This window comes from Salminus brasiliensis, chromosome 1 (assembly GCF_030463535.1).
Source record: "Salminus brasiliensis chromosome 1, fSalBra1.hap2, whole genome shotgun sequence".
NCBI classification, from domain to species: domain Eukaryota; kingdom Metazoa; phylum Chordata; class Actinopteri; order Characiformes; family Bryconidae; genus Salminus; species Salminus brasiliensis.
Window position 1 is genome coordinate 13797810 of NC_132878.1, and position 13371 is coordinate 13811180.

The following is a 13371-nucleotide window of genomic DNA, read 5'->3' on the forward strand; positions in this document are numbered from 1 at the left end:
TTTACTCCATGCATCATCTTGTGGTTTCAGTGTGGTTTCTTTAATCTGATTGCTCATAGATTTTGTTGGGTGTAAAAAAGATAGATGGTGTTAGGTCTAAAAATATACATGAAATGTTCTTAAATGTCAGAATCATTCCCTGACCTCAACCCAACTGAACAGCTTTTCACTTACTGAAGACAAAACTAAGGGAACAAAGACCCACAAACAAGTAGCAACTGAAGACAGCTGCCTGGCAAATCATCTCAACAGAAGAAGCTAGATTTCAGGCAGTCATTGACTGCAAAATATTTGCATCCAAGTATTTAAAATGATCCTTATATTTATAATTGTTAGGTTTTCCAGATACATTTGAGCCTGTAAAACCAGCTGTAATTCCTAAACAGTCAATGCAATGTACTTGTTTACTCGTCAATCACTTCCTGGTTGCTTCATTTCAAACCCATCAATGTGGTACAGACTTAACTGTATTTACATGTAATTGAGAGTTAACAATCCATTCTTTCTCTTTTCCCAGCACAGTCACCCACTGGACACACAATACAATTTCAACATAGATATTGGTTCAACATTTTGTTTGATAGCTTTTGTCCCAAGGGAATTTTGTGAAATGCTTTTAGGGGTGGTTGGCCAGAAGCTTTGAAACAGATATCTATTTCTTTCACTTGTGAAAAATGTCAGTTATGGTAATGTTATCTTCTATATCCTCCATTTCTGTATTCAGGTCTTCGCTTCGAACGAAAGGTTTAGAATCTTGCCATGCCACATGCAAGGCCAAACAAACCGGTTTCCTGAAAACCTGTTTTCTGAAAACCAGAGTCTAATATTTGACTTCTGTTGTCTGTTTGTCCTGAGTTGCCTTGGTCATGTGGACCAAACAGGAACCAAAGAGTACGAGGTGAGAAACCACAGCAGGGGAACTGACGATGGTGCAAGAGCATGTTATGCACTCTTGATTATGACGAGAACTTGCCCTGTTTGAGTATGAAATAAGGAGTATACACTGTACCTCACTAAACAGGTTACAACATGAGAATCATTACTTTTCTTCTGAACAGTTAATCAACAAATATTAATTATGTAAGGCGTGTGCATGTGTGTGTGTCTGTGTTCAAGACACAAATGCAGTTTCCTCAATGAGCAGTAGTTTCTTAACACGGGAGGGAGGTGCGTCACACTGCAGATAAATAGTCCCCCTGCTGCACAGGCAGGAAGAGAGAAGAGCGAGGGAGGAACTGAGATAAAGAAAGAGGCGAAAGACCGTTGACTGCAGCGTGTGTACTGACAGCACAGGTATGTACATGTGTGAGCAATGTTACCCTGCCATATGCACACTCAGCTGCGCATATGTCATACACTGATGCTTAGCAACCGCTGTAGGTGTGTTTGAAGGGATTGATCCCTACTTTTTCTGTATGATTACCAAAATATTAAAGATCATTCTAAGCACTGTAGGTTTGTGTGGACAGCAGTGAAGAGCGCGTGATTAGAAAATCTGTTCAGAAACCAGTGTGCATGCTTGGGTTAGACCCGTCCATCGTAAATCGTAAATCAGGGTAAATGTGGCAGCACATAGATTGTCCAGCCAAGCACAGCATGCCACAGAGAAGAACAATTCCTGAAGACCCTTAAAAAAAGGTTGTGGATGCCTATCAGTCTGGAAAAGGTTACACAGCCATTTCTAAGTCCCTAGAGCTCCACTGAACTACAATTAGGCAAACTATCCACAGGGAGACAGTTTAGAACAGTGTGCCAAGAGTCGACACCTTCCTAAGATCTCTGTAAGAGCAAGGTGTAAAATTATGCAGGACGTGACAACGGACTGATGAATTCCATCTACAGAACTACAGACCTCTCTTACCTTAGCTTAGGATAAGGATAGTCTTTATAATGCATTCAACAGAACAGCTAGCAATAATGGGATCCATGGCAGAATAGCACATCAGTCATCAAGAACACCTAGATTAAAAAAATTTATTTTATTTTATGAAACCAATCCAAAGTGGAACTTTTTGGTTACAATCGGCCCCATCATGAGAAAGAACCTTAAAAATCTGTAAAGCATGGTGGTGGTAGTGTGCGATTTTTTGTGCATATATGTGCATATATATGCATGTGTGTACCCTAACACAAATACACAGCATACAGCTACCATGTAAATACACAGACAGACATCCAGGGGTCTCATCTTTATTTTTATTTATTTAGTTTTATTTAATGTTTTTAGATACAAATCCCTTTCAGTATAGAAAATGCTGGGAAGGTGTTTGAGTAGTTGTAAGACAAACATTCAGAGCAGTCTAGTCAGATGTCTAAACAGATGTGTCCATTTTTTAATCAGTTCAGTATCTAAACATTTGTGTTTGCACAGATGTGGAAATCTCATGTGTCCACTTTTCTTCTATCATGTTGACCTGTGTTATACACAGTCATATGAAAGAGTTTTGGTATGTGTGGACTTGAAAGTAAAAGCTTCAGCTCTTGCTGTCTGGCTGCATTAGGAAAACAATCATTTCAATTTATAGTGGCCTAATTGCCTAAATGGAAACCACAAGGTTGCAGAGGGGCCCAAGCACTGAGAACAGAATAAATCAAATCAAATCAAATGTATTTGTATAGTGCTTTTTACAACAGGCATTGTCACAAAGCTGCTTTACAGAATCAGTAATCAGTGAGAAGACAAGAGATTAACAAGACATGACGACCCCCAGTGAACAGCCAAAAGCGACAGTGACAAGGAAAAACTCCCTAATAGCTGGAGGAAGAAATCTTGGGAAGACCCACAAGTGGGACCCATTCTCCTCTGGTCTGAACTATTTATGAATTATTGATAAAAGTCACAGAACTACCCGCATAAGACTGTTGTGCTGCTCAGGTGTGCAATATAATCATACTATTTCATTCAATTTCAATTCAGTTTCAATTATATAGCTCTTTTTACAACAAAAACTGAAAAAAAACGTGTGTTTTCCTGGGTAGACGAAAAGTTCAATTTGATCTCATCTGGTAACTGGTTGCACCAGAACTTTTTAGGGGCGTCAGGGCGTTTAGGGGGTGAATACATATGCACATTTTCAGTATACATACATATACATATATATACATGTAATAACAACTCAAATACCTCAACAAATAAGAATTTATATGTGTGTGTGTGTGTGTGTGTGTGTGTGTGTATGTGTATGTGCGTGTGTGTGGCTTACCTAAACCACTATGGGAGTTTGCCATTTGCAAATATGATAGCAATGTATTTGCATGGTACACAGCGGACACGCTCTTTCTGAAGACACTTTGTTTGGCTTTTATATCCACTTAACAAGAGCCAAGTGCACTTTAGGAAAGAATGTAACTTCTAAGGACATAGACATACATGAGTATAAGAACAATGTAAGTATGTTGACTGTTTGTGGTTTAATAATCCGGTTAAACATCCTGCGTCAGACGTCTGAAATTCCAAGTAAAGTGCAGCGGTCAAATTAGTGTTAGCAGTTAGAGTGTAATGAGCGTAATTTTGGTTTGTTTGTGTGTGCTCTTTCGCACCTTTCCCACAGGTTAAAGGCTGTGTTACTACTGACAGACTGGTCCATTTGTCATGTTGTTTTATTATTTATTTTTTTAAGAACTGTGGTCACAAACAGCTGGTTCACATAACTCATTTGTTTTTACTGTGTATTGCAGCTTTCAAACAGACATCTGAGAATGGCAGGTAAGTTTGACTTATTGGTGGCTTTTTCTTTCATGTTTTTTATGTTGTTTACTGTAGCCTTCTTAGCTCTTAGCATGAAGCATAACCTTAGCACAATTTTTTTCAGGCACATGATAATGGAACAATGCACCATTACTAACACACCACAGACCTAATTTGTGAAACACAGAATATCCCTAATACTGTACAACATCTAATAAATAGGACACAAAATGACAGTACAGCTAAATCCACTAGTAGCCACTGTCATCTCCTATAAGTTTAATTTAATAATAATCAGTTTACAGTTTACAGTTATCAGAGTTTTATCTATAAAAGGACAAAGGTACAGTCTAATACTAAGAACAATTCTTAGTCTAAACAGTGTGTATTGTTCTTTTGTCTGTTTTATTTTTATAAATAACAACTTGTCATACAATGTTAAAACCCACAAACAGCTTTTTTTCTGAGAAAAGTTTGACTAAGATTACTTTTGACAAAATGAAGAGTTTAGATGCACATTTGTGATAATTTAGGCTTGCAGTTTGCAAGTTATAAGGTTGGAGGTACAAGCTTCCATTACTTGTAAGCTATGTGAGCCTTGTAAGCCATGTAGCTTCGTCCAACATGAATCCAAATCTTTAAGCATTACCAGTCTGACTGACAAGAACGCCTTCACTACAGTGCACCTGTTCTACTGTGTGAGACTCGTTGCGTAATTCATTCTTCTTCTCTTCTGTCTTCCAGACACTGGCTTTGAGAGGGAGTTCCTGCAGACTCACAACACTTATCGTAATCAGCATGGTGCCCCGCCCCTCACTATAAACCGTGACTTGTGTCAGTCTGCCCAGAAGTGGGCGGAGCACCTGCTGTCCATCAAAACCCTCAAGCACAGCAATGGCGACTGTGGCGAGAATCTTTACTACGCCTGGAGCTCAAAGCCCAAAAAACTTACAGGCAAGTAAATCTTACACTGAGGTGTGTTGTGAGTGTCTCCCTTTGCCTGCTTTTCACCTCTTTACATAATGTGAATCTGGCAGTTTTTCTTTACATTGGGTAAAACTGGATTTTTAGAAATGCTCTAAGTGTAATCTTTTTACTTTGATTTCCATTGATGGTTAAGATGTTTTGTCCTTCTCCTTTAGAGTTGCCATTATAGTGTAATGAGTTTTTGCGTAACAGCAATGAGTGAACAGCAAAGCACTCTTGTAGGCCGCTCTTAATAAGAGCATCTGATAAATGCCATAAATGTAAATGTCTGAATGTTGATTCTGTCCAGGGCGAGAGGCAGTGGACAGCTGGTACAGTGAAATAAAAGACTATAGATTCAACAAACCTGGATTCACCTCTGGAACAGGTCAGTACACATGAAAACACTGTCCAGTAGTTTTTAGACACATCACATTTAACAACATTGCATCAAAAGCTGAAAGGAGAATGTTGGTCTTATTGTTTAGTGACCTATAACTGGTCAAACAACACTATTATACAGTTACAGGCAACCATTTCATCCTAAAATGTAGAATCATCTGCGTCTTTAATCGAAACACCTACATTATTTTTGTTCACCTACTGTGTGTGTCATGCGCAATTCTTTAGTTGCCCTTTACTACATGACTGTGATTTGATCATTTTTTGGTAGTGGAGTCTAAACACAGCATTGACACTGAGAGCCTGTTTACACTGTTTACTGTTTGAATAAACACCTGACATTAACACTTTTGGTTTTTGGTGATCGGATCACACTTGGATTTCATATGCCTGCATGAAATGCTATGTTTAAATACCCTGACGCATTGTGATTAGATTACGATCCCCCCCACATTTAATACAAGTGTAAGAAGAATGTGATCGGATTCCGCCAGGCAGGTGGAAATACATCTGGCGAAAAACGTTAATACGAGTTCAATCGGATCTCATGTAGTCACACTGGGGAAACATTCTAATGACCAGTGTGAGCAGAATCCGGTCAAAGTAGATACAGATACTATCTGGATAGAAAACACATGTTAATGCCAGGTGTAAACAGGTCCTGAGGTGGGTGGTAGTGCCATGGTAGTTTGCATGGCACTGGTACAAAATGAATGAAGCACAGCAGCATTGGGTTTTGTCCAAGACCAGTTCTGCTATTGACCACTGATTCGGGATCATAGGATGATAGAACAAATTGTGCATTAAGTGCATTAATTTACACCATGACATACAGTATGTGGATAATTCTAATAAAGTTAGTAGTGAGTATGAGTGTATACATCCAAATATAGAAACAGAAAAATATCAGTGGTTCTTTATTATTCAAAAACCCCAGTTCTAGGTTAAATAACACCCACGTCTGTTTGCCTCTGTAGGTCACTTCACTCAGGTTGTCTGGAAGGACACTAAGGAGGTGGGGTATGGGGTGGCCACAGATGGGTCTGCAATATTTGTTGTGGGCCAGTATTCTCCAGCAGGCAACATCACCAATCCTGGTTACTTTGCGAAAAACGTTCTACCACCAGATTCCCCTGTTGACCTAAAAACAACCACGTCTGGTATGTAAGCTTTTCTGTTAAAGTTTTAATTCCTTTTATAGTCTCACAAATGTGAAATTTTGAAATGAGTGGAGAACTAACATGTGAATTAACACATTCTTTCAGTTAGAAGTATTGGTTTGTATATTTAATAAGCCTCTGTGGTTTATGTTTATCCTTCAGTGGTGTGTTCTTCACAGAGATTGGCGATTGACAAAATTTGCAGTGTTTTGAGACTCTGATCGACTTTTTAATTTTTTTTTTAATGCTTGATAGGTCCAGTAGATGGAGTTGGACAAGCACTTGGTGGGCTCATTCTGTCAAACAAGATTTCAACTCCTTCTGGTCCTGCTGAAAAAGGACTATCAGGGGGCAAGGGTGAGTGTAGGTCATGAGAGGTCAACATATCCAGATAGACAAGATTCAATTTAATCTCTTAAATTAATGGATTATTTTTATTTAGTAAGGTCTCTTTCGCAGTGAGAATCTATCATGCATTATTCAGTAACTACTTAAGCAGCATAATATTAATATTAATACTAATGATGAACTGTAGCTTAAGGGGTTAAGTACAGTAAAATGACAAATTTCTAGCATGCATTCACTTTTAAAGTATAGTAAAAGTAGTTTACTCAATGTTATCTGTACAAATGGGCAAAAGTACATTGCATAGTTTCTTAAATCGCAAAGATCTTAAACTGAATCAGTCTAATTAAAATGACTACCTGTTTATATGCCATATATGTCATTTTCACAGTGTTATTCGTGAAGTTTAAGCTATTTGTACACGTTAGTTATATGAGCTTTTTAGCTACAGTGCAAAACCAAAAAAGCAGACTTCAGACACTATAGATCAGTTTTCTGGACAGGGCCTAGTCCAGGACTATATATTTCTTTCAATGGAGAATCTCTGTTCAGAATTCTGTGCAGTCCAGCTTTTTTCTGGAAAAACTGACTCTCTTGGCCTATTGACCAGATTTAAAGCAACTGAAGAAGGAACTTATCTGAACACTGTTATTCTTGATGTGTTTTTTTGAGTGATGCCATAGAAGACCCACTGTTAGTTCCATAAAGAACCATGCTTAACCGCTTAAACAGGCTATGGTCCTAAACTTATAACCTTACAACTATAACCAAAGAATAGCACCACCAGTTTTTACAGACGGCCCTGTAGTTACTGAATAATATGTCTTAGTGTGTAATAAGCAGCATTAAGGGGTTAATAGAGATGTGGGAGGGTGAAGAACCTTTTAAAGGCTTGAAGAACTCTTTAAAGGTTCTTCACACTCACATTTTTATTACAAACATGTTTTTTATGGAAGCAAAAGTGATTCTTCAATGGCAGGTAATACAGTTTCCAGTCCTGAATTTTGTCTGAAAAGTTATGAGAACAGTTAATGGAATTGATTTGCCATGTAGTGTCACACCTACCAAGTATTACAAAGTCCAGGAATAGAAAATGGATTTAACACCTTCTGTTATGTTGCATAGCAACTTTATTTTGTTTTAAACCAAGATTTATCACTAGTTTTTCACTACAGTGCACCAGTTCTACTGTGTGAGACTTGTTGTGTAATTCATTCTTCTTCTCTTCTGTCTCCCAGACACTGGCTTTGAGAGGGAGTTCCTGCAGACTCACAACACATATCGTAATCAGCATGGTGCCCCGCCCCTCACTGTAAACCGCAACTTGTGTCAGTCTGCCCAGAAGTGGGCGGAGCACATGCTGTCCATCAAAACCCTCAAGCACAGCAATGGTGACTATGGCGAGAATCTGTACTACACTTGGAGCTCATCACCCAAAACACTTACAGGCAAGTTAAGCTTGTTTTGCATTCTTTGAATGCTTCCCTCTTACACTACCCACAAGAGCCACAAGTTATGTGTAACTTTAACATGTGGTATAACTGTCTGTTTTGACCAGGGCGAGAGGCAGTGGACAGCTGGTACAGTGAAATTAAAGACTATCGCTTTAATAAACCTGGATTCACTTCTGGAACAGGTCAGTATACCTGGTAACAACATGTTTGAGTTTGCAGACACATCCTTGGGCACATCCATGGAAATGACATCAACAGCTAAATGGGCAATGAAGAATAATTACAGTTCCAGACAAACCTGTCACAGCCCTGTCAAGTCTTTAAATTAGGGGTGTAATGGTACACAGAAGTCAAAGTTAAGTTCATGCTATTTGGACACCACAAATCAGTATGAGTGCGGTACAACAGTTGTGCAAGTTGCAGTTGGTTTCATCTAGTCATGGAAGTCCCCCTGGGGTAGTTGATACAGTATGTAGAGTGTTAATTAAGCAGTAAAGTGTAAACGTTAGTATATGCAATGTGCACACACACACACACACACACACACACAAATCCACCAACACACCATCCTCGTCAAATCCAATGTTGAGAATAGTGAGAGATAAAGAAGAGAGCTACAAACTAAGCAGCAAATGAGAGAAAAGAAGGAGGAGGTGCAGGGGGGCAAACAAGACTACAGTTACCACTGTAATACTACTAAACCACTACAGTTCCCACAGTAAACTGCTTACAGCTTGTGAAATTACCATATTTAGTTGAAAACACGTGAGTGACTGTGGAGTCTATTGCAGAATTGCTGGTTCAGGGTTATAGTAACACTACCGGAAGTCCAACTAGAACTTGTAAAATTAGAAACTGAAATCTCTGCTTTGTGGCTTAATAAATTGTGTGGTTGTGTAAATTTGACCAAGACAGAACTATATTAGTGCAATATATCAAACCAGGAGAAACATAGTACAGTACATTGAACATAAACTAGTCACAATATTATGTTAAATAAACAAAAGTAGGCATTTAGCTACAGCATGGTAACAGGTGCACACAAGCAGCAGGAGTCTATTAACAGCATAGTATGACTACCTAGCATTACATTTGCATCATTCTCAGTTAGCTCGGCATATACATATCTGTAGCCTACAAACATCACTCAGTTCTAATTAATTCTTAAAAGTGACAGCATGCACACCAAATCTTGCAACCTAACCACTGAAACTTGCTCTGCTTCAGAAGAGCAGATCTGTGTTCAGACTGATACTGACTAGAACTTGCTGGGATGTTAGAATAACTGTCTCTAACTACACACCAGAAAGTAGCTAGGTGTTTTCAGTGGGTGTATACCATCTAATAAAAACAACAGAACTTTAAGATTTAAGTTTCAGACACCCAACACCTGCTTCTGTCTTCAGGCCATTTCACTCAGGTGGTATGGAAGGATACTAAGGAGGTGGGGTATGGAGTGGCCACAGATGGGGCTACCATTTTTGTAGTGGCCCAGTATCTTCCAGCAGGCAACATCGCCAATCCAGGTTATTTTGAGAAGAATGTCCTGCCAGCAGGTTCCCCTGTCGACCTAAAACCAACTACATCTGGTATGTAAGCTTTTCTGTTAAATTAGTTCAAACAAGTTATGTTTCAGGTCATTACAATTGTACGTTACTGAAAAAGTCAAATGTGAACTTTGTGGGGTTTTTTTTGTAATCTTACCACAGGTTATTTAAAGTACTGTAATTATTATTATTATTGCAGCAAATGTAATGATATCTTATGTTATTTTGCACACAAAACAGTTTACCAAAACATAGTACATTATGTTACAAACACATTTTTAGCATCTGGGAACATTTTTATGAACTTTTATTTTACAGGTCACTATTGAAATGTTATTGATTATGTATAACTGTATATAATAATAATAATAATAATAATAATAAGTTATAGTTATGATGATTATTATTATTTATATTATTATTGTTATTGCTGTGGTTGTTGTCATTCTTGTTATTATTATTATTATTATTATTATAACCATATATCCCTGCCCTCTTCCAAAGAGTCTGGACTTTCTGTGTTTTGATACACAAGCCTGGCAATGATTGTATAGTTCTAAAATAAAAGGTTGGGTAAAAGCGTGATGAAGAACATAATACCACAAAGCTGCAAACAAAACAAAAAAAAACTGCAAGGTTTAGGGTAGAAGCTCCTCGATATTATAAAGCATAACACAGGTTAGCTGTGGAGTAATAATTATAATATTGAGGAGCTTCTATCTAAAATCTTGCAGCAGTCTCTCAGGCTAGACTCTTTAGAAGTGGATCAAAAACATCAAATGGTCTTCTTGTGCCTGACCTGTGTATTCCGACTTTGACTGTTATGCATGTTAGATCCAGCAAGTGGTGCTAGAGGACCCAACATTCAGCCAAACAAGACTCCATTCTCGGGCAAGAGTGAGTCAATGAAGAGCAACAGCTCAAAGCATCTCCACATGCAGAACACTAAATGTAACCTGTTTAACCATCAGTTTATTGTTCAGCTATTCATCCTAAGGCTTACTATGAGCTATTCTACTGACCTGGTGGAGTACTGAGTCACATAATGTTGGGAGTAAGGAACTGAAGTTTAAGAGGTTAAAGCAGTGAGGATACAGACCTCCTTCATGAATTATTTAGGTGATCAATTCTCTTTCTGACTCCTGCAGGTGAGAATTCTCAGTTCTCTAGCCAGCTGCTGGAGGCAATGAACTCTTACCGCCAGCGCCATGGGGTGAGTCCTCTCTCGCACTGCCCCACCCTCTCAAAAGAGGCACAGGAATGGGCGGCTCATCTGGTGAGCCTTAATACTCTGAAGAACAGCAAGAAAGGCCATGGAGAAACCATGTCCTACAAATGGACATCTACTTTGATTGCACCTACCGGTAAGCTAGGATTTACAATATTCTGCATTATTTGGAAGCTTAAGGCATTATTTGTATTTACAGAAGTGGAGTCAAAGTAAATTAATCTTCCCAACTGTGAGCAAAAAATACCAATACTTCCAAAATTGTATACAGTATACAAAGAAAACATTTTTACATGTCTTTGCCTGTTAATTCTGCTATGGTCATGTCATAGTCCCATAGTTTGTGGAGTCCGGTTTGCCACTAATTGGAAATGCTGGTCTGCATTATCTATACCAGACAATTTGTCATAAGGAAAACATTTTGGGCAGTAGGGCGATAGCATTGAGTGCAGATAGGCTGGCGAGTTGACCAGCCCATTGGCTCACTGATGTATTGAATGTATCCATCTCTCACTCATATATGCATCAGCACAGTTGGCTGATTTCTCTGCTCTTACAGGCCTAGTAAATCTAGCAATTCGCAGGTGAGTTAAATCAGGTGTGCTTATGCAGGAAAATAAACATAATAAAAGTCTCATTTGGGTGAAAGTGGTGATATAATTAACTTTATATTATATTATAATAGTGTAGATATTATTATATGATTGCCTGTTAAAATTATTGTGATTTTGGTCATAATTTTCATTATTGTTTACTTCCTTGTAGGACAAGAGGTTGCTGAGGCATGGTACAAGGAAAGTGCTAAATACAACTTTTCCACACCTACCTTTCAAAGTGGAACAGGTATGCTATCTGTGATACTGCAAAATGATTGTGAATTGACTGTTGTCTGAGCCAGTAGATCACAGAGTCTTGCATGTGATTGTTAGGAAACTTCACTCAGATGGTATGGAAGTCTTCAGAGCGCGCTGGAGTTGGACAAGCAACAGACGGGAAGGGCTTGTTCATCACTGTTGGCTTTTATGAGCCAGCTGGCAACATCACCAACCCTGGCTACTTTCAGGACAATGTGAAACCTGCTGGAAAATGAGTGCCTACCAACACAACACTCTCCCTGTAAAAGCTGATTGGCAGCACAGAGGAGAGCCTTATAATACACATTCTACTTTAAAGCTTAGCTTTGCTTCTCATACTCAGGGGTTCTAAAGGGTGAAAGTTTACATTTTTATTTAAAGGTGGTGGGATCCTTTATTTTTTAGTTGCCATCAGGCATCTACATTGATCTAACCAACCCATTCATGGCCAGCCCACATATGCATTCTTTAGCAGCTACCATAGGTAGGTTGGACAAGCTTTAATAAAAAATCTTTCTGCAAAATTGAATTAAGAAGTGCATTATGAATTAGTGTCTCACAGATTTCTGGATATCAACACTGAACCAACTCCAAAACATGTGTGTTTGTGCATACAGCTGGATGCACAGTTTCCTGCATAGGTATAAATTATGAAAACATGTTTGTGCAATAGTGCAGAAACCTTCAATACCACAGCAACCACATAATATACAACCTAAGATACCACAACAATGATCTTAGCAACCACACTATAGCAACAGTCTAGTATCAACTTTGGATACCACTTAAAAACAGCATTGCACCTAATTAAATTATCAAAGGTATACTAATATTAGCACAGGGTCAACTTTGATGTTGCTATTGCTACCCTGTTTAGCTTTGCACTATTAGCAGTCAAACTGGACGTTCAATGTTAGTAGGCATATTTTGGCCAAAAAATAAACTGAAGATTTTATTATGCTGAAAATGATATTTCCAACATTCTGTAAAGCTTGTCCAGCCTCGCAACTGTTGTGAAATAATGCATTTGTGTGCAATTGTTTTGTCACTCCATAGAGCTGTGTCCCCAAACTGCAGGCCTACCACTGTCCTACCAGCATATTCCAGTCAACCCTTAATGGGCTTCTTGGTCATAACTTTTGATGAGTTACAAAGCAGCTAAGCATCTCAATGCGCAATCTGTAATTAAGTACAATGGATATTAAATGGCACAATTGAGCAGATTGCAACTTACTGAAACAAAATGGTCCACAAACAAGCATCTCAGGAGTGGAAATTGACAAGGAATTGCTTCCCAAATATTTAAATAAATCCTTCTATTTATAATTGTTAGTTTGTACTATTACTTTTGATTATGTGGAAATTGAGGAACTATATAAAAATGACTGTAATTTCTGAATGGTTAATGCAATATTTATGTTAAACCCATTAAAATAAAGCTGAAACTCTGTACTTCAACTACTTCTCAATTGCTTCATTTCAAGTCCATTGAAGTGGTGTACTGAGGCATGAGGTTACTCTCAATTCATCCATCTCTTTTCCCAGCACAGTCACCCACTGTGTGCACAAAACAATTTCAACATAGGTACTGATAAAAGTTTTGTTGATAGCTTTGGGTCGCCAGTTTGATCCCCTGAAACAACAGGATATGACTGAAGTACCCTTAAGCAAGAGACTTAACCCCGAACTGCTCCTTGGGCACTGAAGCTAGGGCTGTCCATTACTCT

General features: G+C 38.4%; 1 protein-coding gene across 2 annotated transcripts; it reads left to right on the plus strand.

Annotated features, from left to right (window-relative positions):
* The first annotated feature begins 1213 nt into the window (after window positions 1-1213).
* On the plus strand, window positions 1214-13102 carry glipr2 (GLI pathogenesis-related 2). 2 transcript variants are annotated; one of them, XM_072672371.1, is made up of 13 exons: window positions 1214-1293; window positions 3679-3706; window positions 4433-4642; window positions 4965-5042; window positions 6034-6216; window positions 6472-6573; window positions 7800-8009; window positions 8120-8197; window positions 9422-9604; window positions 10397-10459; window positions 10711-10926; window positions 11556-11633; window positions 11720-13102. In XM_072672371.1, exons 2-13 carry the CDS (start codon window positions 3700-3702, stop codon window positions 11878-11880), a joined length of 1569 nt encoding a protein of 522 aa, XP_072528472.1. In that variant the 5' UTR covers window positions 1214-1293; window positions 3679-3699; the 3' UTR covers window positions 11881-13102. The 2 variants fall into 2 exon arrangements, with proteins under 2 accessions (XP_072528472.1, XP_072528480.1); XM_072672379.1 differs by lacking the exon at window positions 1214-1293 and adding an exon at window positions 3319-3387.
* Window positions 13103-13371: the final 269 nt, after the last annotated feature.